At 38.5% G+C, this 25,547-nt stretch overlaps 1 protein-coding gene across 4 annotated transcripts in view; it reads left to right on the forward strand.

Moving 5' to 3' along the window:
* LOC130914348 (intermembrane lipid transfer protein VPS13B-like) overlaps positions 1-25,547 on the forward strand; it is a 625,421-nt gene that overhangs the window by 41,188 nt on the left and 558,686 nt on the right. For all 4 annotated transcript variants that reach the window (XR_009062893.1, XM_057833447.1, XM_057833446.1 and 1 more), the window contains exons 8-11: positions 7,595-7,866; positions 18,069-18,164; positions 18,920-19,042; positions 19,721-19,858. Coding sequence is in view for 3 of the 4 variants with exons in the window: in XM_057833447.1 (XP_057689430.1) it covers positions 7,595-7,866; positions 18,069-18,164; positions 18,920-19,042; positions 19,721-19,858 (629 nt within the window). In the remaining variant the exon portion in view is untranslated. The remainder of the gene's footprint in view (positions 1-7,594; positions 7,867-18,068; positions 18,165-18,919; positions 19,043-19,720; positions 19,859-25,547) is intronic.

Genomic DNA, 25,547 nt, shown 5'->3' on the forward strand with positions numbered 1-25,547 from the left:
ATATGTGCTACATCCCTAATCTTCATATAGAAAGAAGAACACAAATTATAAATTCCTGCCTGGGATACACACAGTGCACGTACGACTTTGATCTGATATGCACATTTTATTATTATATACACAAACACACACTTATATTGCATCAAAATTAACTTTGTCTGGCAATGTCAAAAGAAACTTTCAAAAGAAACTTTTTCAGCATTTAAAAAAAAAAGTGAGTTGGCTTACCTCTGCTCGTCGATGGCGTCACCCACGTGTTCAATCCGTCACTATCTTCACTCAAGGACTCTTCCGAAGAAGACGATGACGAATTTAGACCATCCTCTTCCTCAAGTTGATCAAAAAGCACAACTGCTTGCGCTAAATTTAGTTTTCCGTTCATTCTCAAAGTCACACAAAGTCGCTGCTTGATCCAAACGGCCGTCGCTCGCCACCTCGCTGCTTCAGAACACTCCTCCCTCTCGTTCGGTGGAACCTCGCACGGCAGTTTTATTTATAAAAAAAAACAAAACAAAACAAAACAACGCATTTTGTGCTTCCACTGTGACTTCGAAAGGGTTCGTTTGATTTGTGTTTTTTTCATGGAGCTTCCGTTTTGAAAAAGGACAAGAAATTATCGAAATATAGACATAAACAAATGATCCATGCAGCGTTTTAATGTTTTTTTGAGATGACAATAAAACTATCAAACTTAAATGACAATATTTCACGTTTTAGTTGGTCGATTGACTTCAAGTAATAACAAGAGTAAACCGCAACTTCCGCACTTTAAAACGAGACCAACCAACGGCATGTGGGTGACGTATTTAAAACGTGAGGGCGCTTCAAAGACGACGTGCGCTGAGGACGCGCCGGCGCGTCCTTCGACTCTCAAGGGTTAAGGACAACCATCTTTAAATTTTGTTGACACCTTTCCAGTAACTGATGTCCAACATGTATAACACTGTGCAAAATTTTCAGATCATCTCCAGCTTTGTTGTTTTAGGGCGCTTTCACACTAGCACAGTTTGGCCTGCTTTAAACAGACAACAGTTCTTTTTCTGAGATAGTCCACTTCGTTTTGTAAATGTGAACGCGCATCCGAACTCTAGTTCAGACCAAACAAACGAACTCTGGTCTGCTCAAAAATCGTGCGTCTCTGTCCGCTTTAATCGCACCTTGCTTCACTTGTGAATGCAACCGGAGCAGGGTGTGCTTTTGCTACTTTATGTGCAGAGTCATAGTCTGGGGCATCTGAGCTCCAGGCTGTGACGCTACATGCAGGGAATACTTGGAATTGGAAGTACAGCACGCAAGCTACTAAAAATCAACAGTGGCAAGATGACAGACGATTAACCACGGCCAAATGTAGCTGTGTTGTGCTAAGCATTTGCATTTGATACACAGAATCGGGTTCTAATGTAGCAGATGTGTTTTGTATGCTGTTCCTGAACGCACAGTGTGAGAGTGACAGTGGCCGAGACAGGCAGAGCCTCTCGTGGCGGCCGTTTCGTGAGTCTCACTCTCCTGGAAGTTGCGACAATTTGACAGTCCAAAAAGTCACGAAAGTGAGAGCTTGTGTAACTTGGGGGACTACGAGGTTCCTTTTCGTGGTTTAATTTTCCCTTATGCATTTTTTACATAGTCCAGTTTGCTTGGCGTTGAGTCGGGAGGGGCCGACCACGCCACTGGCTGAGGGGTGACTTTAATTTATGCATTATTCATTTTGTGTGGCGTCACAGCATCACGTTGTGATGCTCCACGCTCCCTCCCCTTACAGGAAGGATGTATTTCCTCTTCTATTTTTCCAATCAATGAGTGCCCCTTTCAACCACGTGATGTTACTCGGAATGTTCTGTTGGCTACTGAACCTTTTCAGGAAGTCATCCGCAAGTGTTGTTGCGAGGTAGCTCTCCAGCGGGACCCTGGTCCTCTTGGTCTAATGTGAAAGCGCCCCTAAATACCTTGTCATTTTGACATAGACAAACTGACCAGGAAAAAAAATAATGAAAACCCCCTTAAAGTTCCACAACACCCTCTAGGTCAGACATGTCCAAAGTCCGGCCCGGGGGCCAAATGCGGCCCGTGGTCAAATTTCATCCAGCCCCCAGCCTCTGTCATGAAATCAATAATGTCTGGCCCGCACACAGACATAAAAAATTGCTTAGCATTACTGCTACCAGCATATGAAGTAGCTTCCACACTAAGTGCTGCTTCTCATTTACCCACTAAAAGGCAGCAGCACTCTAAGCAACATTACCCGCGTGACATTTTATTCCCAATTTTCTAAAATGGTGACAATCAACATAAAAAAAAAAAGTTGACTGCGAAGGCCGATGCTTCAAGGATAGGTGGAAATTGGACTATTTCGCCACTAAAATACGCAAAAACTCATGTCTGCCTCATTTGCGAAGAGACAGTCACTGTTTTTAATTAGTTCAATGTGAGGCGATATTACCAAACAGACACGCTGACATGTACGATAAGATTACAGGGAAGATACGTAGCGAGAAATTGAAGCAACTTTAAGCTAGTTTAATTTTACAGCGAGAAGAGATGAAAGAGAATGCCACAAAGGCAAGTTCCAACACTTTGTGGAAATTATTGATTAAAAAAAAAATAATAAAGCAAATGTGACACACAGAATGGCTTGCTAAAATTTGCTTAAATATATTGTTCTACGTAAAGGACGTCAACCAAGGTCGGCCCCCCACATTTTTACCACACCAAATCTGGCCCCCTTTGCAAAAAGTTTGGACACCCCTGCTCTAGGGGGATTGGTCATATACTCGTATGTTAATGTAATATAATACTTTCAAAGTGAGGCAAACAGTTGACTTCAGCTTACCCATGTGGTTCCTGTTGGAGTGCTCTCGAGAGTTGGGATAGCATTATCTTTAGGCGACAATCTACTTTCCAGTTCGCTTTTTAATGAGCATTAATGAGCTACAACAGTGGGAGTAGCTGAATAGTACGCACGTCAGAGCAGGGGGGAGGTGCTATGCATTAAAGGAGGCGCTAAACAGGAGGGAGCGTTTTAGCAGCTCTGACCAGCAGACAGGAGAGTGTCACAATTTCTCAAACATATGTGGATGATTCAGAAAACCACTCCGGATGTGTTTTTAACAAGGGAATGACCACATAACATTAACTAAAGCTGGAAAAAAAGTTGAATTTGCATAATACCTCCATTTTAAAAATTTGATTTTTAAGTTTTCATTACATAGGCAAAAATTGTTGAAATTACAATAAAAGTTTGAAATAATTAAATCTATGAATTGAATAAATCATTGTAAAAATCATGGTTTCATTTACTGATGTCTGCTAAAAAAAAAAATATATATATATATATATATTTTTTTTTTAAAACAATATTGTAATTAAATTAGATGCACCTATAAAAAAGCTGTTCAGTTCAGCCAGAGCTGTAAAGTTTTTTGCATCGTTGTCTGTGACTGTTTATTATGTGTTTAGGCGTGTACGTGCGTGTGTTTGTGCCTAGTTTCCACATGCGTGTGCACGTGCATGAACAAATTTCCTGTGACTGGGTACATGTAATGTCTTTGCATCTGACTGTAGTGCCGTCTCTATATGCTATGTGTGTGGAGACTTGGAGTTTGTCCAATGTCTCGTGCATATTTTGTGCTGTGCAGTGTGCTTCATGTCAGAATTTGCTTTGAAGGAGAGCTCTCCGTCACTTTTCTCACAGCCTTTTGAATGGACCAGACTATCACACATATTGGTTGGAGGCCATGGGTTATCAAGCAGTCTCAAACGTCATATGGCTCACATATGTCAGGGTGATGACTTGTGAAGAACTTTTATATTTTACAAAGTAAATTTATTTGGATCTTAAAAAGAAGGAGATAACCTTATTATAGTTTTGCACTATATGATCTAGTCGATTTATATCCAGTAAAATGCTTCATATATACTTTATAAAACTGTACATTAATGAAAAGTATGCATTGTCTCAAATGTTTCGTAAACTCTCCCAATGTAGGGCTATCGAATGTTCTCAATATATGTAGATGATTTCATTGTTTTATATTAAGTTACCAGGATGTTTAAGAATTGTGTAAAAATATTTCTTCCTCAAAATGTTCTTATGAAATCATTTCCAGACTCAAGAAAAGTTCGGCCAGGTTATGAATAATTGGCTTAAGTTTTTTGCGTTTAGTTTTATTTCGAGTTGTGGATTCTTCTCTTGGTTGTGTATTAGTATTTGTTTATGCTTTTAATATAAAAATGGAGGACTGTGTCAATGACGAATAATGCATATGCATGAACGATAAAACACATGACAGTCGGCGCAGTGCAGGTTTGATAAGGTGTCAGCTTATCAGTCCACCTTTCGCTTGCATAAACATAGAGGGACATCTGCCGGACTTAGAGGGCACAGCTTTTCCCCCATTTGTCCTCTTAGGTCTGTCTCAATGTCAATCAGCTGGTCTCTCACTTGCATAGCTACTTGTTATTTAAGCTGAGGATCCATGTGACAGGTGTTAAATGCTGCCCCAGGAGCCCTACTTTGGACATTGATATGCTTATGATTGTAGTTATTTTAGATTCAGCTACGAAGGTTTAGGCTGAACTAATGTGGGAAATTCTGGTCATTTTATTTCTACAGATGCAGTAAATCAGCCTCACATCTTTCTGGGAATTTTTCCACTCACTTCTTTGGATTAATACTTCAAAGTCTTCTTAAGCAGCTGCGTTTTGATCATTTCATTTACAATTGCACTTTTATTCTGATTGTCTCATAATTCAAACGTAGGCTTGGTCAGTCTGTGACATGAAGCAGAACAGCTTAACATGTTGATGTGACACCTCAAAGGCTACCACAGAGTGGAAGAAATAGACCAAATTGGATGGGAACACTGGAGAAAAGAGATAATAACCCATGACATTAGACTTTTCAACTGCCAATTCATGCAGTGAAAAACTTAATTAAAACATGTCATAATTTCACCCCCTTAGCCTCCGGGATTCTTGAGTAGTGACCTCGTGGACAGTATTGTTTTCCCGCAGAGGACATGAGGCTTCAAGGAATGGGATTACACATTCTTGTGTATTGACATCAGCTTCCTTCTTCTCCATCTTTATTGAAATAGACATATCCAGTGTTGTGTAGTTTGTTTAAACCTGTGGCTAGGATATTGTATTGAGCAAAAACTTAATATGTCAGATCTGCTTGCTTTATACTTGTAGGTTCGCTGAAATGATTTACTGTATCATATTGGTTTTTGCTTGTGTGAGTAGCCGTTTAGTTTTGTGTACATGTTAACTTTATTTTTTCACTCTATCACGTCTTTCATATTCCCATTGCTTTGTTTTTATTATTTTGTGGCACACCAGTCTATTCATGTGATAAGAGGCTCTTTACCGGTTGTTTCTGCTGTTCCAGTCTCCAAACCAGTTTTTCCCATTTCTGTTTGGGATTTGCTGTTAGTTTTTGATCCATTATTATGCATTGCACTATACCCACTGAGAACCTCATCTACCTGTACTAATTGCTTTTGCAGCAACAACTGTCAAAATGTTTGCATCTTTATTTGATTGCAATTGAGTTTTAATAAACTGACCTGAAGAGAATGCTGTTGTGTGTTCCATCTTTCTCCTGAACTCTGTGCTTAAAACAAGTTTGATATTTTTGTCTTGTGTGTTCATATGTGTCATGCACAGAAGACACAACCCACACACTACTGTGGCACTTTTAATGCTCAAGGACTCTCTGCATTATCACCCTACTTGTCACTTATATTGTGTAACAACCGCATCATTTTAACAACCGTCGTCATGTCACAGTGACTGTACTACTGTACTCCTTACTTTTTATTGTTGGATGACTCTCTTCATCACTTGCACAGCTGTCAATGTTCAGTGCATTTGCAATACTGGTATATTTCCATTGTTGAATTTTTCTCTGTACCTAAGGTGTTGTTTCCTGAATGTACTTTTTGTTATACTCAAATTGCTTGTTGGTTGTAATAATAGAGTTGTTCTAATTTCCAGTGAAAATTGCATGTCTATTTTTTACGTACTTTGCCAAGCAAGATGATTTTGATTTCTATAACTGCCTCCGACTGTCAACGTGTCCTTGGTCAAAAAGCTGACCTGAATTTGTAAGCCTGGCAGGCCCTTGTCTGAAAGAAACTTGCCTCTTGCTGAATGAAAGTGGTGTGAATGTAAATGTGTCCGTAAAGGTCTTTGGGCACTTTGATGGTGTAGGCAAATTGCTCTATAAGTGCACTATATTTACTGTATTTACATTGTTTTATTGTAGTGCAAGTCGGTGACACTCGTCTGTTTGCATTGCATCTTCATATCCTGTGACCTGACAAAAGTCAAAGGAATAGCTTCTCATGGGCTCTACACTGGGACCTGCATTTCTGACTTTTTTATGGATGTCAGAGCATAACTAATACGTTGACTGCAATTCCAAGAGCAATATGTTTCCAACCTGTTTGGCAACATATGCTTTTTCATGTTGATTGAAATACATCTTAAGAAAACAACAATGAAAGCCGGACATCGTTACTTGGTATGTTACAATCGTTGCGTGCTCACCACTTGGAAAATAAAAAATAGAATCATAGGGTGGCACTAGATAAAATCCTGAAAGTGGAAACCGCAACCAGGGAACTTGTAAATAACAGTGGCCGACATAGGTGGAGTCTCTCAGAGCAGCTGTTTCGTGAGTCTCACTCTCCTGAAAGTGGCGACAATTTTGACAGGCGAAAATGTCATGGAAGTCAAACTCATTGTGCACTTCTATGACTTTAGGTACCACACAGTTCACTTTCGTGGTTTAATTTTCCCCTACGCATTTTAATATACTCCAGATCGCTCTGCATTGAGTTGGGAGGGACCATCCCTGCTGCTGGCTAAGCGGAGATTTAAGGCGCAAGACTAACTCTGCACTAACGCACATCTCCGTGTAATACGCGATGGAAGGACCACCGATGGGGACTGAATTGAAGCACATTTTTGTGACGTATGTTTGAAGATCCAAGAAAAATATGTGAATGAACCATCAGCTATCATAACTCGTTCATGTCAAACGAGCCGGCCGGTTCCACATTTAAAATTACGGGTTGGCGGAGAGCCAGACTCACTCATCAAAAGAGCCAGATATGGTTCGCGAGACATAGGTTCCCGACCTCTGCCCTATGTCATAATGTTTTACCATCTCGCTAAGAAACATGAATACAGTCATATAGCCAATGAAAAGATTAGGACTAATGTGATAATGCTGCTTGTTTCTTTGTTTAAAAGGAAGGGCAAGTTTAACATAAGATGCAGATGTAAAGTGTGATATGTTGTATATTTTACTATTTTACTTTAAAAAAAATTTTTTTTTTTTTTTTTATACTTTTCAGTTCTGAGTGCTTCACTGTGGGATTTGCTGTGCACTTATTTACTTATTTTTATGAAATAAAAGTTTACTACCCACTAATGAGGCATGCTGAAAGATCACAATAGAAGTAGTTATACCCCACCCAAAAAAAACAAAAACAAAATAACACTAAGCTACCTTTTACTCTTATCCACACCACACAAGAGTGTAATTTATATGTATGTATATTTTTTTAAGTGTATGTTTTTTTTCTAGGAATGGATATGGATATAGAGAACCAAGGACCAAGCCAGTACTCCAGTCAAGAATTCTACATGGACTCAGGCCTTCCTTCAGATAGTAACCAGGGCTGGGTTTCCTGGGCTTGGTCCTTTGTTCCAGCCATTGTGAGCTCGGAGGAGGACGAGGACGGTCTCTACCAGCAAAGGGAGACTGGGGGTGTTCCAAACAACCCCCAACATCACACACCCAAAGATCCTATTGTTTCAATAGGCTTCTACTGCACCAAGGCTTCTGTAACATTTAAGGTACTTATTATAATACCGGTAAATACTGATATTTAAGGTACTGTATCTGTTGCAGACCTGGCGGTATACATGTATTTTTGTGAATATTGATCAAACTCATGCTACCCCTTAGATGTCGTATCTTCCCGAAACGAATTCGACCAAATTATGTCAGTGTGAAAAGCACAGTTATCCAATTTTATTGTGTTTCAACACAAAGTCAGTAATTTATTTAGTGATTATGTATTTTGGAGGAATTGTCAATTAATTTGCAGATACTCACTGTGCACAGTTGGGCACCATCCCAATATTTGGCGACCAGTGTTGCTGGGTCTGTTGTACTGTTTGATGAATGTTTAGCATCATTTTTTTGTAGTCGCTTTTACTGTAAATCAGTGTTCCCTCAAAATAATTCAAAACACAGTCGTTAATGTTTCAACTGCTAGGAACTCAAGTGAGTCTATTCTCAATATTTTTTGTCTGCTTATCTAGGGTAAACCATGTCTTCTTATGCATCATGAAGCTTTCCTCTGATAAGACAGGCATGCAGATCAAATTTATGTAGTCTGCAGCCTTTGGTTTGAGCAGTGACACACCGCCCCCTACTACTTCAACCTTTACAGCGATTCCGGCAGCACTCATGTCGTTTTCCAGTTAACCTCTGGTTATGTAGCTAAGCACGTTAACACAACTTCTTTGCTCGATGATGCCAAGGCTTCTTATGTGGAAACAGTCCTATTAAACCCCTGTATGGTTTTGGCCATGGTATTTCAGATCAGTTTCAGGGTGTTGGCAAACTTCTTATTGGTCGAGGCCATCTTTATGCAGTGGAACAGTTTTTTTTATACCTTTATTTTAAGCTTCTCAGAGAGTACTTTCCCATATTAAACTTCCAGTGACCGAAATTAGGGTGTCGGAGTAAAATTTACTGCAGTTACTCCTAATTCACACCTGAGACCTTGTAACATTAAACAGTCACATGACACGGGAAAGGGTTGGAACCATTTTAATATTTTTACTGGTCTTCTTACTTTTTTAACAGTAGTTGTTGGCAGTGGTCATTATTGACTGTGTGTTAGTTTTGTCCTCAAGAACACACCATACAAGACCAATATTTGTCAGGGACTAAGACGAGGATAAAAAATGGGAGTTGAGACGGAGACAAACGGTCTATAATGAAGTTAAAGCACACCAAGTACAGAAGCATCTCCATTGTAACACGCCAAATCACAGGCCAAATATGTTGGTGTAAAACTAATGACAGTTTCAGAAATACCAGTAAAACGTAAAGCTTAGTCAGTGCAGACAAGGTTACTACAAACAACGCCCAGTTGCTAGTTGCTACAAACATACGGCCACATATTGCTATGGTAGATATCACACATATATAGAACTAGATGTGAAATGACAGACTTGCCGGCGTTAGTTAACAGCCGCTATCTTAAAGCAGTAGACTTCTCTGGAAGGCTTTGTTGCGAGCCTAATTAACTTTTTATCAAAAATAATCCTAAATCTGCACAATCTTGACTTGAATTTATCTTTAAATGATAAAACAGTTTTAAAACTTTCACATGTTGAAAGTAGACGGAAGGGAAATTATGGAATAACGGGAGCAATTTTAACAACTTTAGCGGTTGATTCTCAACATTAAATTAATTGAATGTTGTCTAAAGCTGCTGATACAGAATGGGGACTTGAGCATTTTATTTACTGTTTTGAACTGTTAACTTGATACTAGAATAGTAGTTTTGTTTAGCCGGAAAGGATTTTTGAACAATTTAGGAACTAATGTACGAAACATTATAAGAGGGGGGGTGCATCAATAATCGGTTTATAATCAAACCGTAGCCTCTGAATCGTAATCGTAATCAAATCGTTGGGTGCCCCAAGATTCCTACCTCTAGTTACTAGTATAAGAAATCAGGAGGCTGGAGGAAGTAGAAGGCGTGCAAAGATGGTCTCAATGGCCAGGAAAATGACCAACTGGGAGAGCCATGAAAAAAATAAATCTCAACTGGCAAAACATCTGGCAGATGGAAGGGGTGAGGCAGGGTTTCATTGTTAGAGCCACATATGACTTACTACATTCCTCCAAAATCTGAGGTTTTTTGGTGTCATGCACTGGCATCAGTAAAGTGTGTTCTATCAGGGTGTATAACAAGTCTCACCCAAGGGCGCTATACTTGGCCGCATAACCAAGTATGAAGGGAACTGGAATTAGTGAGGGAACAGAAGCGAACCACCACAAATAAGACCCCACTTACAACAGAAAAAAGATTACCGGTAATTTAAAAATTCCTACAAGCAGGCCAACTTGTAATGATGCAGGTATCCTACACTCCGCTCAAGTGAAAATAGATGTCGACAAAAAGCCTCTTTCTCCCTGAAATAGCGGTAGCAAGCAAGACGTGGACCTGTGGTCTTCCATGTAACTGACAGTAACATGAGAAGATGGGCTTCAAGACACTGATGAGTGGGGGGGGGGGGGAAACTTCATTTTCTCACCTGGCTGCTGAAGCATCCCAAAATAGCTGGAAGGCCACTGTGTTGCCGGTAGAAGTGGGTTGCAGGGGTTTTATAGCGCATTCACTGTCAGCCTTTTAAGAAGAATGAGAGGCCGATCCCTTAAACCACAAATAATGATCCCAATACATTTCAATAACATTCAAAATGCTTACAAACCGCTTAACCATCTTGCTTTATCCTTACAAATACAGGACATTAAACAGCTTACAGATTGGTACACAGGTACATAATGTAAATCTCTTGTGTACATTAACAATTCTGAGGATGGAGTTTTACTTTCATGAAGTAGTGTTGTGTAAAATGAACATTTGACTGCACAGTAAAGTGCAGGAACTGAAAACACCTGATCCACACAATCAAAATTGGTGGTTGTAGTCAGAACAATGTTTAGTTAAGCTGTTGTTTTACTCATAGATTCCACTAGTTCACTTCTGCACTAAGCAGCCTTCTGCTGTGGAAAATTGGTTGAGCGCACAACTATTGTTTATGGCCAACAGTAAGTTCACTTACAGACATGGCATTACAATAAATATACATTCTGTACACTGCAAAAACACACTTCCTTAAGAGGAGTCAAATCCCCGTTTTCAGTGTAAATCTGTTAGAAATAAGTGAAATTATGTGCCAGTGCTTTAAGTATTTTTTTTTTCTCAGATATCTTGAAATAAGCTTATTTTCCATTTGCTATTTTTCTTAACAGTTATGTTAAGTACTAAATTATTATATTTAATCTAAAAAAAAAAAAGCTTGTTTGACAGTAATGCTCTTAAATCAAGAATATGTTGTTTAAACATTTGAAAGCAATTTCTTCTTGATTTAAGTGAATAATCACCAACTTTTACTTGTATAGGCTTAATTAGAACAAATGGCTATGTTTACTGAAGGTAAGTGAAATAATTATACATTATACATGCATTATACACTATTATATTATACATCTGTTAAGTAGTCTTTAACGCTCAATACAAAATGTAGAAAAATTATTTGACTACTGTAAATTTAAGAAAAATAATCTGATTAAGACGTTATAAATTTGCAGTGTAGACATCTTTTTTTTTAAATCCAAGTTCAAAATTGAAAAAACATAAAAATATAGATTTGTAAGACTGAGCTGGCTAGAAATGGACTAATGTGATTAAAAAAAAATTTTTTTTTTTTAATTATTTGAATTACCACAATAAAAGATGATATAACACTGTTATAAGGAATGTAATGATTAAAGTCATTTCGGTGTTACATCCCCTCTCCTTTAGCACATATTGTTTATCTAGTCATACCGTCTGTGCACCCACACCTAAATTGTGTAGTCGTTTTGAGTGTGAGTCTTAAGAAAAGCTTGGTCCCCAGGAAGTTAAAGTGCCCTCTGCCTCTGTGTGCGGTGCAGGCGAGCGTAGGGAAACTGTTAACTAGCGTCTCGGGTCACTTTAATGTTTTAAACATTCTATGTGGAATGATGACTGTTCAGAAACAGATCCCAATCTTTAATCCTGCCAGTTCAGTGAAAATAGTTGGAATTCATCTACGTTAACCCAAAGGTTCAAGCTCTCAGATCATATTACTACTTATACGGTGTGTGTGTTTTTTCAGTATAGCGATGGAATGAGGCAGTTTTAAGTTTGTCCTTTCCTTTACTGTTATTTATTATAATAATTAATTAATTAATTACTGGATTTTCTACAGTAGTTACAGACAGCCTAAAAAAATGTTTTTTTTTTTGTTTTGTTTTTTTTTTACTTTGAAAGCTTTCCGGTTTTGTTTGGTCAGAGAAATTGGCTGTGTAGATAAATTACTTTTACAGACACGATTCAACTTTTCCCATTTCACCTCAGCACGCCTGCCAAACTTTCATTTGTTCTTGTTCTCATTTGGCATTTTGTTCGCAAGATGGGATATGTGGAAGGAAAAAAAACTACTGAAATATTTCACCTGTGCAATTTTTTTTAATGGGTGAACAATTCAACAATCTGGCCTTAGATAAAACCTTGCTGACTGAAGAAAAAGAACTTAACATGCCATAAATGTGCAGTAGAAAGGGCTGTTTGTCTCATTGGATTTTATGTTTTAATGAATCACTTTGCAAGTAACTTATGTTCTATATCTTTTTTTAAAATGCTTCTGTGCGCGCTGTTTTCAGACGGTAAAACATGTCTTCATTGAGGTATTTAAACTCTTTCCATAACCTTGCACCCAGGAATTTGCAGGTTAGTCCTCACACGTGATTAATTGAAAGTGGGAGAGGAAGGCAGTAAGTATGAGCGAATCAGCTCCATCAGTAGGGATAATAAGGCACAGCTGCTTCTTGCTTTGCACCTGCTTCCTGTGCTAAAGTTGAATGGATTGAGGCCTGCAAAGTTCTACTTTACACCCACAGTTGTTACACAGGCCAAATTCTAAAGCATTGTAGCTAGCTTTGACCTCTTGCACTCTTTGCCTGTTCAGATTTCACTCAGAGTAAATGTTTTGCAGAATAATCCCTATTTTATACGAATTTTCTTATTCTTTAGGGGGCTGTAGCAGTGTTCTGATTATCTTCCCCTAAAGAGTAAATCTGGGCGGTGCAGAAAACCAGATAGAAGTTGGTGCAGTTTGATTTGATGAAAGTTTGTACTTGACATAGGCAGTGGTAGGTAGTAACACGTTACATTTACTCCGTTATATTTACTTGTGTAACTTTGAGAAAAATGTACTTATGAGACTAGTTTCACCAGACCTTACGTTTTACTTTTACCTGGGGAAAAAGAAACTCTACTCTTAGGGCCCAAATACACCAGATGCATGATCGTTGCGGTTCCGGTCCGACTCCGGTAAAAAATAGCGCCGGAGCCAATCCGTTCCCATTATATCCTATTGTTCAACGTATACCGGCCGCGTCAGTGCTCCGGATTGCCCGCGGACTATCTCCGGCGTGCTGCAGCCCGCCGGATGGTATAGGCTATTTTCTATTTTTGCCGGACACGCATCCGACAAAATGGGCGGAGCTGGGCCTGGACGTAACAGCCCACTTGCTTATTCACGGTTTAAACACCAGCAAACATGGACGAAGAACGTTTCATCATGGAGGTGGAAAGTCACAAAGTGCTATACGATGCAACAGATCGTTATTATAAGGACAGCATTAAAAGGGAAGCTGGTGGTGTCCTATTGTGTGTGTTTTTCTGGCAATAAATTCAAACACATGACGTGCTGACAACTTTGAGCGGGGGAAAAAAAGCTGCATATCTGAAAGTGGCTCCACTGCAGAAATTCTCGTGCCCGGCGCGCACACACAATGTCGGTTTGTATACAGAGTCGAGGGGGAAAAGTACGAAAGAGAATAAAGAGACACCCACAAGTTTCGACCTGGTGGTATATTCAAGACGTTTCTCTTTCTTTCCTACATTTTACTTGACTTTTCATAAAAAAACAACAGTTTGCGCTGGGCACAGAAATCTGCAGTGTTGAGACACCAATTTCAAGTACGCTGTTTTTTAGTTTATGTAGTATATAATTCGCTATCAATTTTATAAATATTACAGATTATTTAACAGTTGTTTATAACAGCTCTATCAGATGTTATGTGCCATAAATTCTAAATGTGCGCAAAGATATAAACCCACCAACACAACAAAGGGCAAAATAGGGCTTCGCCCCCCCTACCCCTTACATACAGAGCCCTGATCTCAACATGTTGCAGTCAATCTGGAATTAAGAGACAGACGTAACTAAAATATCAATATGCAAAGAAAAAATGTGCTCTCTCTCTGCTTCTCTGACGAGTATAGACTCCGTGTGTTTTTCGTTGTTTTAAATGGCACATTATAGCGCGCGATCACGCGAGCGTTCATGAGGGAACGGAGTTGGCGGACCGCAGCCGTGCGCAGCCGGTATGATTTGCCTGTTTTTGACGTACTGCGTGGCACGCAGTCAACACTAAGCCGGACCGGAACCGGAACGATCATGCATGTGGTGTATTTGGGCCCTTACGCTCCACTACTTTGTGCTGCACTACAGTCGCTGCTTTTTTTTCCTCTTTATTTTCACCAGCAGAGTGGCTCATCCAGTCTCACCAGTATCACGTCGGTGTTCTTACATAGCAACAAGTGACGTCTTTAAAGCGCCGTAAAAAATACAGCATTTCTGGTAAAGAGCTGCTCTCAAAAATATCAGTGCAGATTTTAAACTCTTAGTTTTTATTTGACAGTGATAGATCAACGAAAAGCAGAGTGAGTTTTAGTTTCAAGGTGGAAAATGTGTTTATACACTACAGAGCACAGTCATGCTGCATTTGGACTGGTGATTGTCATTTTTATTTTTTCAGTTGGAAGTTCGATGATTCTGGTATATATTTTGCCTAATATGGTTATGTAATAGGTTATAGTATAATAATAAAAATAGATGACCTTTCGCTGAGAAAAAAATGCCAGTTTTACAAATAAATAATGTTTTAAGGAATTATTCATTTCTTGAGTACTGTAATTTTTGCACTATAAGGCGCACCTGACTATAAGCCGCCACCCATCAAATTTGAAATGAAAACAGCATTTGCTCATAGATAAGCCACACTGGACTAAAAGCCGCAGCTGTCCTGTATTATGGAATATTTACACCAAAAGATATCAACCTGTAGCACTTTATTTGACAGCGACATCATAAGACCAAATGAACCACCATGAAGCTTTGAACTAATTGGTTGCAAAGCTTCATTGCTTCAAGAAGCTTCAATTTGGCCATCACTGTTCTCTTGGGGGATACGGTCAACCTTTGCTGCCACCTGCTGTCAACGCTGCTGATGTAAATAACAAATAGAAATTCATGTTCTGTGCTAATTATATCTTCAGTTACTTTTATAGTTGTTTCATTCATTGCTAGTTATGGAATTTGGTAAAACTTAATTTGACAGTGGCGCCATAAGATTGTCCTAAGACCATCATAATTATGACATGACACTGCCATGAGCATTTATGATTGCTTATGACAGATGTCATTTTGTGTCATCCGGCAAATTATCTCCCTTTTGAACGGATGTAAAAGATCCGAGCAGGACATAGATGGAGTTAGTGACATAATTTGCCAGATGACACTTGATGACATCTGTCATAAGCATTCATTAATGCCCATGATAATGTCATGTCATAATTATGATGGTCTGATCACAGTCTTATGATGCTAGTGTCAAAAAAAGTGTTAGCTATTAAACCAAGTAAATCAACAAATAAACCAGACTGGACTATAAGCCACAGGATTCAAAATGAGGGACAAATTTAGCAGCATATAATCCGAAAATTACGGTAGTTTTTTTCATCGAATACTTTTTTACTTGTACTTGAGTAAATTTTTTGGATGACTCCTTTTACTTGTACTTAAGTAATATTATTTTGAAGTCAGGCTACTCATACTTGAGTACATTTTTTGGATACTCTACCCACCTCTGGTCATAGGTCCAAAGTTTGGGGGAAAAAAATAAATAAATGAACCTTTTTTTTTTTTTTAAAAGTTCTTCATAATTATGTGGTGTAGTTTGTTTTATTCAAATCATGCACGATTTTTAGATGTCAGTTGCAGTGTTGTTAATAACGGCGTTACAATATAATGGCGTTACTAACGGCGTTATTTTTTTCAGTAGTGGGTAATCTAATTAATTACTTTTCTCATCTTGGCAACGCCGTTACCGTTACTGAGGACGGAAAGGCATGCGTTACTATGCGTTACTATATTGGTCGAAAAGTCTGAGGGAGACGGACTCACCGAGACGACAGAGCAGAGCAGGAGCGGGGAGGAGGCAAGAAAGTTGTGACGCCGAGCAAACGCGATGCTAGGTAGCTCCAATAATACATGTTGTAGCCGATAGCCGTCAAACTACGCCCGCATGTTATGGTAGATATGGTAGACATGGTAGATATCACATGTACTGTATATAGATATAACTAGATGCAAAGTGACAGACATGGCACTGAATGCGTTAGTAGACAGCCGCCATCTTAAAGCAGTAGGCTTTTTAGGACGGCTCTGTTGTAGAGAACCTTCCTAGCGGACCTAAGTAACTTTTTATCTCAAATACTTCTAAATCGGCAAAATCTTGACTTGAATCCATCTTTAAATGATGAAACAGTTTTAAAACTTTCATATGTCGAAAGTAGAGAGAAGGGAACTAATGCAATAATGGGAGCAATTTTAACAACTTTTAACAGTTGATTCAGGGTAAAGGGTAAATTAGGGTAAAGAATTGGGCTCGGGCCAATTGTACCAAAAACCTTCACAAAAAAACTTCACATAGTGTGGCCAATGGTTTTTTTATTTTATTTTATTTTATTTTATTTTTTTTTTTGAGGGAAAAAAAGTAATTATCACCAATTACTTTGCCAAGTAACTAATTACTCTTACATTCAGGTAACTGAGTTACTAACGCAATTACTTTTTGGGAGAAGTAATTTGTAACTATAATTAATTACTTTTTTTCAGTAAGATTAACAACACTGGTCAGTTGTGCCTTCTTACTCTGAGAAACACGCTGTCATTGACACTAAAATAACTGAGTTGAAATTTTTGATGGCACTTTTTTTTTGTCAAATGATAGGGCTGAACTTGGATTATTCGTCAAACCTTTTTGATTCTTTAATTAATAAAAGCTGATAACAGTGAAACGGGCAACTAAGATTTGTTTATTATTTTCTGACTGAATTTTCTGTTATGAAACTAATATTAGGAGGTACATTTCTGAGAGGTTTTAATGCCGGGCTTCGTCCTTCTTGTGCTGAGTTTGTATGTACTCCCCATGCTTGCGTGGGTTTTCTCTGGGTACTCTGGCTTTCTCTCAAGCCTGGTAGGTTAATTGAACAGTCCAAATTGTCTCTCTTTGTAAATGTGAGTTTCTAAAGTTGTTTGTCATTTGCCACGTTTACATGGAGCCAAATATTCCAATTACAATCGGAATATTTGTTCAAACCGAATAAATGTGTTCCATATAAACACCTCATTCGGAATGAACAGGCCCAAACCGAATGGAATTTCATTCCGATTCACAGGGGTGGAATATTCCTTTTCCCAAACCGATTAGAAGTAAAATTATATCATGTAAACAGGGAAGCGGAATGGTGTCTAGTTGCGTTCTTTCTGCGCATGCTCCGTACTGACGTGGTGACGTCACTTGGTGACGTAAGTAACGTCACTTGCAACATGGCTTCCAAGCACACGCACAGCGCACCTACACAGCTTTTTAAATGAACGGCGTATCATTCTGAAGTTTTGTTTCCACTCGAAAAGTTAAAACAGCAGCTGATCTGACGATCGATCTCCATGTTTTGCAACGTGACGCTTTGTTTTGATTAATCTGCGCATTTCAGACGGCAGTTGTCAAACGTCCTTTCGGAATAAAGGCAGTCACATGTAAACGCTGGATCGGAATAGATGAAGTGACATGTAAACAGCTGATGTGAAATTTCCATTCGGAATGATTTGAATCGGTATGAATAAAAGTCAGCATGTAAACGTGGCTAATGTGTGCCCTGCGATTGTCTGGCAACCAGTTCAAGGTGTACCCCGCTCCTACCTAAAGTCAGCTGGCTAGTCTTCAGCACTCGCACGACCCTTGTGAGGATAATGGGTAGAGATAATAAATGAACAAAACATGCATTTATTTGTACTTATTAATAGCATAGTCAAGCTTGCATAGTTGTAAAAAGATGACATTTTGACTATGGACTCTCTCTCCAATGTGTCAGCTGACAGAATCTCAGGCAGAGAGCAGCTACTACAGTCCTCAGAAGGTGAAATCAAGAGAGGTATTGGGCCTGGAACAAGAGGGAATCACTCTCGAGGTAGGAATCATCTTTATTTATACTGCAATTACCTCCACATCCCCCTAAAAAGAAAATAAATCCTTTTGGTTACCCTTTTTACTTGCCTCTGTCTTTTCTTTTGTTTGATCCTGTAGTATTACTTATATTTCATTTTAAATTGCCTACATATTTACATTGGAATAGATATTCACTGTACTTCCATCCCTAACTGTGTTTATTAGGACTCCCTAGTCACTTATCTCTGGCCGGTTGTGAGTACAGTGAAATCCCTGCCTGTTTGATCATTTCTGCATATCTCCCTTGGTGTAGATATGTTTTTCTCTGATTACCTGGTTGGAATAAAAATGTGTTTTCTGTGTTAAAGCTTTCTACCAGATGTAATAATTCCACAAGATTTCCAAAGACAATTTTTGTAATTTATGCCTTTTCGGGAATGTGGAGAGGGGAGTCTGAACTCAGACCAAAAACAAAAATTCAAACGATTCAAAAAGTGAGGCCTTCTAATTGGATGTAGTAGGATGTTATGATATGTGTGTGCTCTGGTCACTATTTTGCTAGGTTAACATGAGGGACTTTTTGTGGTATTTTTAGTCATTACTGTTCTTTAAGTACTTGCATTATATAATAATTGCATTGTTGCATTTAATTTTCACTCTTGCAAATAAAGATTAATTTAAATCTTTCAAAGCTTTTAGGCCTGATGAGCTATGTTTTGCAAAAAGGAATACATTGGGTTGACTTTTTTTTCTCCATATGATTTATATTTATTTTAGGTCCTAATGAAAGGCGAGCCTTTCTTTAACTGTCAGATTGGCTTTGTGGGCTGCAAAGCTCTCTGTTTGAAAGGCATCATGGGAGTGCAGGATTTTGAAGAAAATATGAACCGACCTGAAGAGGTAATGCACATTTTATGCTAGTATAAATGAAAAGGAATTGTTCACATTAGATTTGTTTCAAGACTTTCTCAAACACTGCAAACCGATTCCAGTACTAATTTGCCAAGGTCCATAACAATGGGAATTTGAAGCTGATGTAGTATTAGATAACAATTGAGAGATAACATTAAGAAATGGGCAAGAAAATAACATTTCAAATGCCAAATTAGTTTTTCTTCATGTAAAATTACATATATTAGTTATAGGTAGGGATGTCCCGATCGCATATGTTTGCACCCTCGTCCGAGTCACCTGATTTTGAGAATATGCCGATAGTACTGATCCAATAGCGAAAGTCTATTTATTTATTATTTTTAAAATTTGAACAAAAGTGGCAAACCTGTTACAGTATTGTATAAAACAAATATTTTTGTTTCTTTTGGCAATGCCATTGTATTTCTAGATTATGTTGTTACTTTTTAGCCCTTAAATTTTCACCTGATTCCGATCACGTGATCGGATTGGAGACACTTTTTAAAACAAAAATCTTCAATATAGGGAAACAAGCTTTGACCACATTATACCAACAGGGTCTGACAGGCCAGTCAAGTTATTCATTGATATTTCTTACTTAGCCCTTGTGTTCTTCATTTTGCACATTTTTTAATGTGTGTTCATTTTGTCTTTGTTGTGCTTCAGGATGCAGTGTTCTTCAGCTGTGGTGACAGCCTAAGCAGCAAAGGAATGACCTACCTTACAAACTCCCTCTTTGACTACCGCAGTCCAGAGAACAATGGCGTCAGGGCTGAGTTCATCCTGGATTCTGTTACTCATAAGGTCTTTACAATTAATAACATACTATGGTAATTTCTTGCTTACATGAGACATGATGGCATTTAACCCCTTCTTATTTTACCCAGATTATTTGAAACTTTCTAATAAGCAAAGCAGTTTTCACAAAATAGAGTGCATAACATTTACTGGTGTTCATCTGTACTCGAGACTCTGCTGATGTTCCTTTGAGTTGGACGTGATTGTTTCTCTTGCATAGCACCTTTCATACCTTGAAAGCAACAGTTTCACAAAAAAAGATAAATGACACCAATACGTCCTTCTTACTTGCCTGCAGTCTCTGAACACCTGGTAAACCCACCACGAAATGTAAAAAGATCCGTGGTTCAAAACAATGAAGTTTTCAAGACGTAAACTTGGCTGGTAGTACATGACTGAGCACAGAGTGGAGTGAAGGAGTACCATCACGGAGGGCTACAGCTGCCATGAACAGCTCCAAGCAGCAGAGACAGAGCAGCACAACAACTGGCATGTTCCACGGTTTCGAGGAATAATAATCATTTGCAAAAAATTGAGGCCAAGACCTCACCCCTGCAACACTGGAGTTCAGACTGCATCCATGGCAGAAATCCTTGCAGCCGGAATTTCTCCAAAACTATATTTGCCGTCAAGGAAGCATTGGAACATGAAAACAAATATGTACTAACTAAAATAGATTAAAAACTAAGACTACGTCAAACCATATAGAGTATAGACGAGCACATATAAAAAAAATAAATATAAGTCTCTTAAAACAATACATAACATTAAATACTGTCAAATAACTGCCTTGCTCCACCACAACGCAATGCAATGCAAATGCATGGAGTTTATAGTCCAGTGTGGTTTGTATATGGAAAAAAATATGTTTTTTATACAATTTAATGGATGCGGCTTATGAGTTCCATTCCTATGCTGGTGACGTAACCCGAATTTCGGCGTAAGTCGGAATTAAGCCTTTAAATACACCACTCAAAATAACTATCCAAAAATATGTATTATATGTCATTGTACTGTCCTCGTCAACACGTTGGAGCTAGGTTCTAGCTAGACAGCGAGATAAACTCCGAAATGACGATGTCAGACGTACGTTTGATTTGCTGACTTTATTCAGCTGCTCATGACATCAACACTTGCAGAAAGAAACTACAATAAAAATGTAATTAAATCAGTTTCATCTTCAATAACAGCAATTTAAATTTGTGTTTATAACTAGCTGCTAATGCAGCACACTTGCCCCACTCATTTGATCACAATTGAAAGCGCACAAGCAACAAATATGTGCGGAGGCTTGCAGCTGTAATCTTACCCCTGTCACTCGGCTGCACGACTTCTTCATGGGAGCAAATGCGCTCTTCTTTGTGTGTACATGCGCTCTTACACGCGTGCAGAACTACTACCTTCTCTACGCTTCCTGCGCCAAAATAAAAGCATGCATCACAAAACATCATTAAAAAAAAAAAAAAACAAACAAACAAAAAACCAACAACTGGAGTCCAAATGGCGGACGAGACTCCGGTGTCGTAAAGTCGAAATCACGTAAGTCGGGTACGTCGTAACCCGGGGACTACCTGTTGCCTGAAAATTATGGTGAATTTCTACTAAATAAGAAATCCAATATTTATTTGAAAATTATTTGAATGAGAACTGCATTTAGAAAGCAGGAGGGTGAATGCATCATTTTTTTGACCTAAGCAAGCATGGTGGAGTCTCGTAATAATATCCCCTCTAGTAAAAACCTTCCATCACCACACTATGAAGGTTGCAATCATTATGGGAGTGCTAGGTGTTAATTGAAAACATAAACTGAAAGTATTTGTTGTTTTATGAAGTGGTTCTCCTTATCACATGATTAAGTTGAAGAATAGCAGATTAGGAGTCAAGACCAAGATACGACCAAGAGTTTCAAGATGTGGTCATAAGACCGGTCTTAAGTGTTTATAGTGATACATTGTGTCCTTACATGCTGCTTTTAAGGTTGTGTTCGGACACATACAGTGCTGGCCAAAAGTATTGGCACCTCTGCAATTTTGTCAGATAATGCTTAATTTCTCCTAGAAAATGATTGCAATTACAAATGTTTTGGTAGTGTATCTTTATTTATTTTGCTTGGAATGAAAAAAAAAAAGAAAATGGGGGAAAAAAAATAAAATCATTATCATTTTACACAAAACTCCAAAAATGGGCCAGACAAAAGTATTGGCACCCTTTGAAAAATCATGTAATGCTTTTCTAATTTGTGTAATTAACAGCACCTGTTACTTACCTGAACAGGTGGTGGCAGTAATCACAATTGCAGCCAGTTAAAATGGATTACATTTGACTCAACCTCTGTCCTGTGTCCTTGTGTGTACCACATTGCACAAGGAAAAAAGAAAGAAGACCAAAGTGAATGTTTCTGTGTCTCCCGCGCGTAGTGTCATCAATAAGTGTAAAGCCCAAGGCACTGTGGCTAACCTCCCTAGATGTGCACGGAAAAGAAAAAATGACTATAGAGATTTCAACGAAAGATTGTGCAGATGGTGGATAAAGAACTTCGACTAACATCCAAACAAGTTCAAGCTGCCCTGCAGTCCGAGGGTACAACAGTGTTAACCCGTAGTATCTGTCGTCGTCCCAATGAAAAGGGACTCTATGGTAGGATACACAGGACGACCCCACTTCTGCCCAGAGACATAAAAAAGCCAGGCTAGAGTTTGCCAAAACCTACCTGAGAAAGCCCAAAACGTTTTGGAAGAATGTTCTCTGGTCAGATGAGACAAAAGTAGAGCTTTATGGGAAAAGGCCTCAACATAGAGTTTACAGGAAAAAAACAAGGCCTTCAAAGAAAAGAACACAGTCCCCACAACCAAACATGGCGGAGGTTCCCTGATGTTTTGGGGTTGTTTTGCTGCCTCTGGCACTGGACTGCTTGACCGTGTGCATGACATTATGAAGTCTGAGGACTACCAACAAATTTTGCAGCATAATGTAGGGCCCAGTGTGAGAAAGCTGGGTCATAGAGGTCGTGGGTCTTCCAGCAGGACAATGACCCAAAACACACTTCTAAAAGCATTAGAAAATGGTTTAAGAGAAAGCACTGGAGACTTCTAAAGTGGCCAGCAATGAGTCCAGACCACCTGTGGAGAGATCTGAAAATGGCAGTTTATAGAAGGCACCCTTTAAATCTCAGAGACCTGGAGCAGTTGGCCAAAGAAGAATGGTCTAAAAATCCAGCAGAGTATTTTAAGAAACTCACTGATGGATTCCAGAAGCGGTTGTTCACAGTTATTTTGTGTAAAGATTGTGCTACCAAGTATATGGCTTAGGGAGCCAATATTTTTTTCCGACCCATTTTTGGACTTTTGTGTAAAATGATTGATTTAATTTTTTTCCCATCCTCTTATGTGTTTTTTCATTGCAAGCAAAATAAATGAACATATTACTACCAAAGCGTTTGTGATTGCAATCAAGTGAAGGTAATACTTCAAATGACTATACACGTGCTGCCATGCCCATCTCGTGTGACCACATCTGAATTTCATTGTGGGTAGAAAGTTGTGTTTTATCACAATACATTTTGAGTTCATAGCGAGAAACATCAGTCTGACACGGGTATACCATATGAAAATACTGCACTTTTCATATACCAGCCAGCCATACGATAGTTATACATTGTAATTATATATATTTTTATGAACAAATACGGCTTTAACTAGTATATTCAGAAGTGCAAAGTACTACTTTTTAAGTGGATTTGTGTAGTCTCTCGTCTTCAAAATCAAAACAATAATTCAATGTTTTATCTTGCTTTAAAATTCGCTCTTCTAATTTTATACCACCCAGCTGGCTTGTACCAATAGGGTAATTTTCCTCCTATTGAACTAGTAACTACCACATCAGAGATTGTCTGACAACTCAAGGCTCTTCATCAACCATCGCAGCTCAAGTGTTGACTTTGCTCACAAATGCTCATGACCATCAGTGAAGCATTTGTTTGGATATCCATTCATCCATCTATTCAGGCTCGAAAGTCAAAGAGTCAAAGGTTTTCGTGTTAATTCATTAGCGGTTTTGAAATCAGCCAATGGCTTTGATCCAAAAGCATGGCAGGGCTATTAGTGTTCCCCTTATAAATATTACTTATTAACTTGCTTTTCTGATAAGACTCCATTGAAATCTTTGTTTGGAGAGCTTGAGATTTAGCCCAGGGTTAGGTTAAGTTTATGTGCGCCCATATGTGTATGACTTGTGCATGTCACTGTTTCGTTCACTCGTTTTGTGTTTGTTTGAATGAATATGAGAAATCTATTGTACACCTAGAGCAGGAGTGTGAAACTGGTGGGAGTAGTAGTAGTATATGTTGCTCTCTATCATGCAAACAGCATTATCTTGTATTGTGCGATGAGTCAGTTTAGGTTATTTAGATTTCAGGTTCAATGTGGCCATTTATGTACACTGTACAGTAAATTTGAGATTGTGTGATTGAGTATTTTATAAATGGTACGGCACCTTTTTTTTTTTTTTTTTAAACGATAAATATAATTTTTCGATATGTATTTTGTGCCTGAAGATAGACTCTCAACCTGTCCAGGTTAACAAACATCTTGGCCAAATTCACCTTTGATAGGTGTAAATCTTCAATGACAAAGAAATAAAAGTTGATGGATAGATTGTTGCTTATAAAGGGGCAAAGGAAATGAGGCACAATGCATTGTTTGATTTTTGAACATTTCAAATGATTCAAATGTCACAAAACATTGTTAGTGTCACTTTAGAAGGCAGAGTAACATTCTCCCCCCCCCAAAAAGTCCCAACTCCGATTTTTTGCTACTTTTACATTGCTACTTTTTTTTATTTTTTTAAACATACAACCCCTAGCAAAAAGTATGGAATCACTAATCTTGGAAGAGCACTCACTCAGACATTTAATCATGTAGAACAAACTCAGATAAAAAGCTTGAAAAATAATGAATTAGTTTAAAAGTGCAACTCTTTAGCATTCAGAAACACTAAAAGAATTGAATAAAAAACATTGTGGTGGTCAGTAAATGTTACTTTTATAGAGCAAGTGCAGGGACATATACATGGAATCACTTCATTCTGAGGAAAAAAATATGGAATCATGAGAAACAAACAAAGAAATAACAAAACGCATCTCTCGTATTTAGTAGCACCACCTCTGGCTTTTATGACAGCTTGCAGTCTCTGGGGCGTGGACTTGATGAGTATTCTTCATCAATTTGGTGCCAACTCTCTTTGATTGCAGTTGCCAGATCATCCTTGCAGGTCGGAGCCTTGCTGTGGACAATTTTTTTCAATTTCCACCACAGGTTTTCAATAGGGTTGAGATCTGGGCTGTTTGCGGGCCATGACATTGACTGAGTGTGGATGAGACTTCTCCAAGGAATGCTTTAACAGTTTTAGCTCTGTGGCATTATGCATTGTCATCTTGGAAAATGACAAACATATTTTCAATTGAAGGGATAAGAAAGCTTTCTAAAATTTCAATGTAAACTTGTGCATTTATTGAAGATTTAACCACAGCCATCTCCCCAGTGCCTTTGCCTGACATGCAGCCCCATATCATCAAGGACTGAGGGAGTTTTATTCAGGCAGTCATCTTTGTAAATCTCACTGGAACAGCACCAAACAAAAGTTCTAACATCATCACCTTATCAAGAGTCAAGAATCTGCATTGGACAAGGTGATGATG

This window comes from Corythoichthys intestinalis, chromosome 4 (assembly GCF_030265065.1).
Source record: "Corythoichthys intestinalis isolate RoL2023-P3 chromosome 4, ASM3026506v1, whole genome shotgun sequence".
NCBI lineage: Eukaryota > Metazoa > Chordata > Actinopteri > Syngnathiformes > Syngnathidae > Corythoichthys > Corythoichthys intestinalis.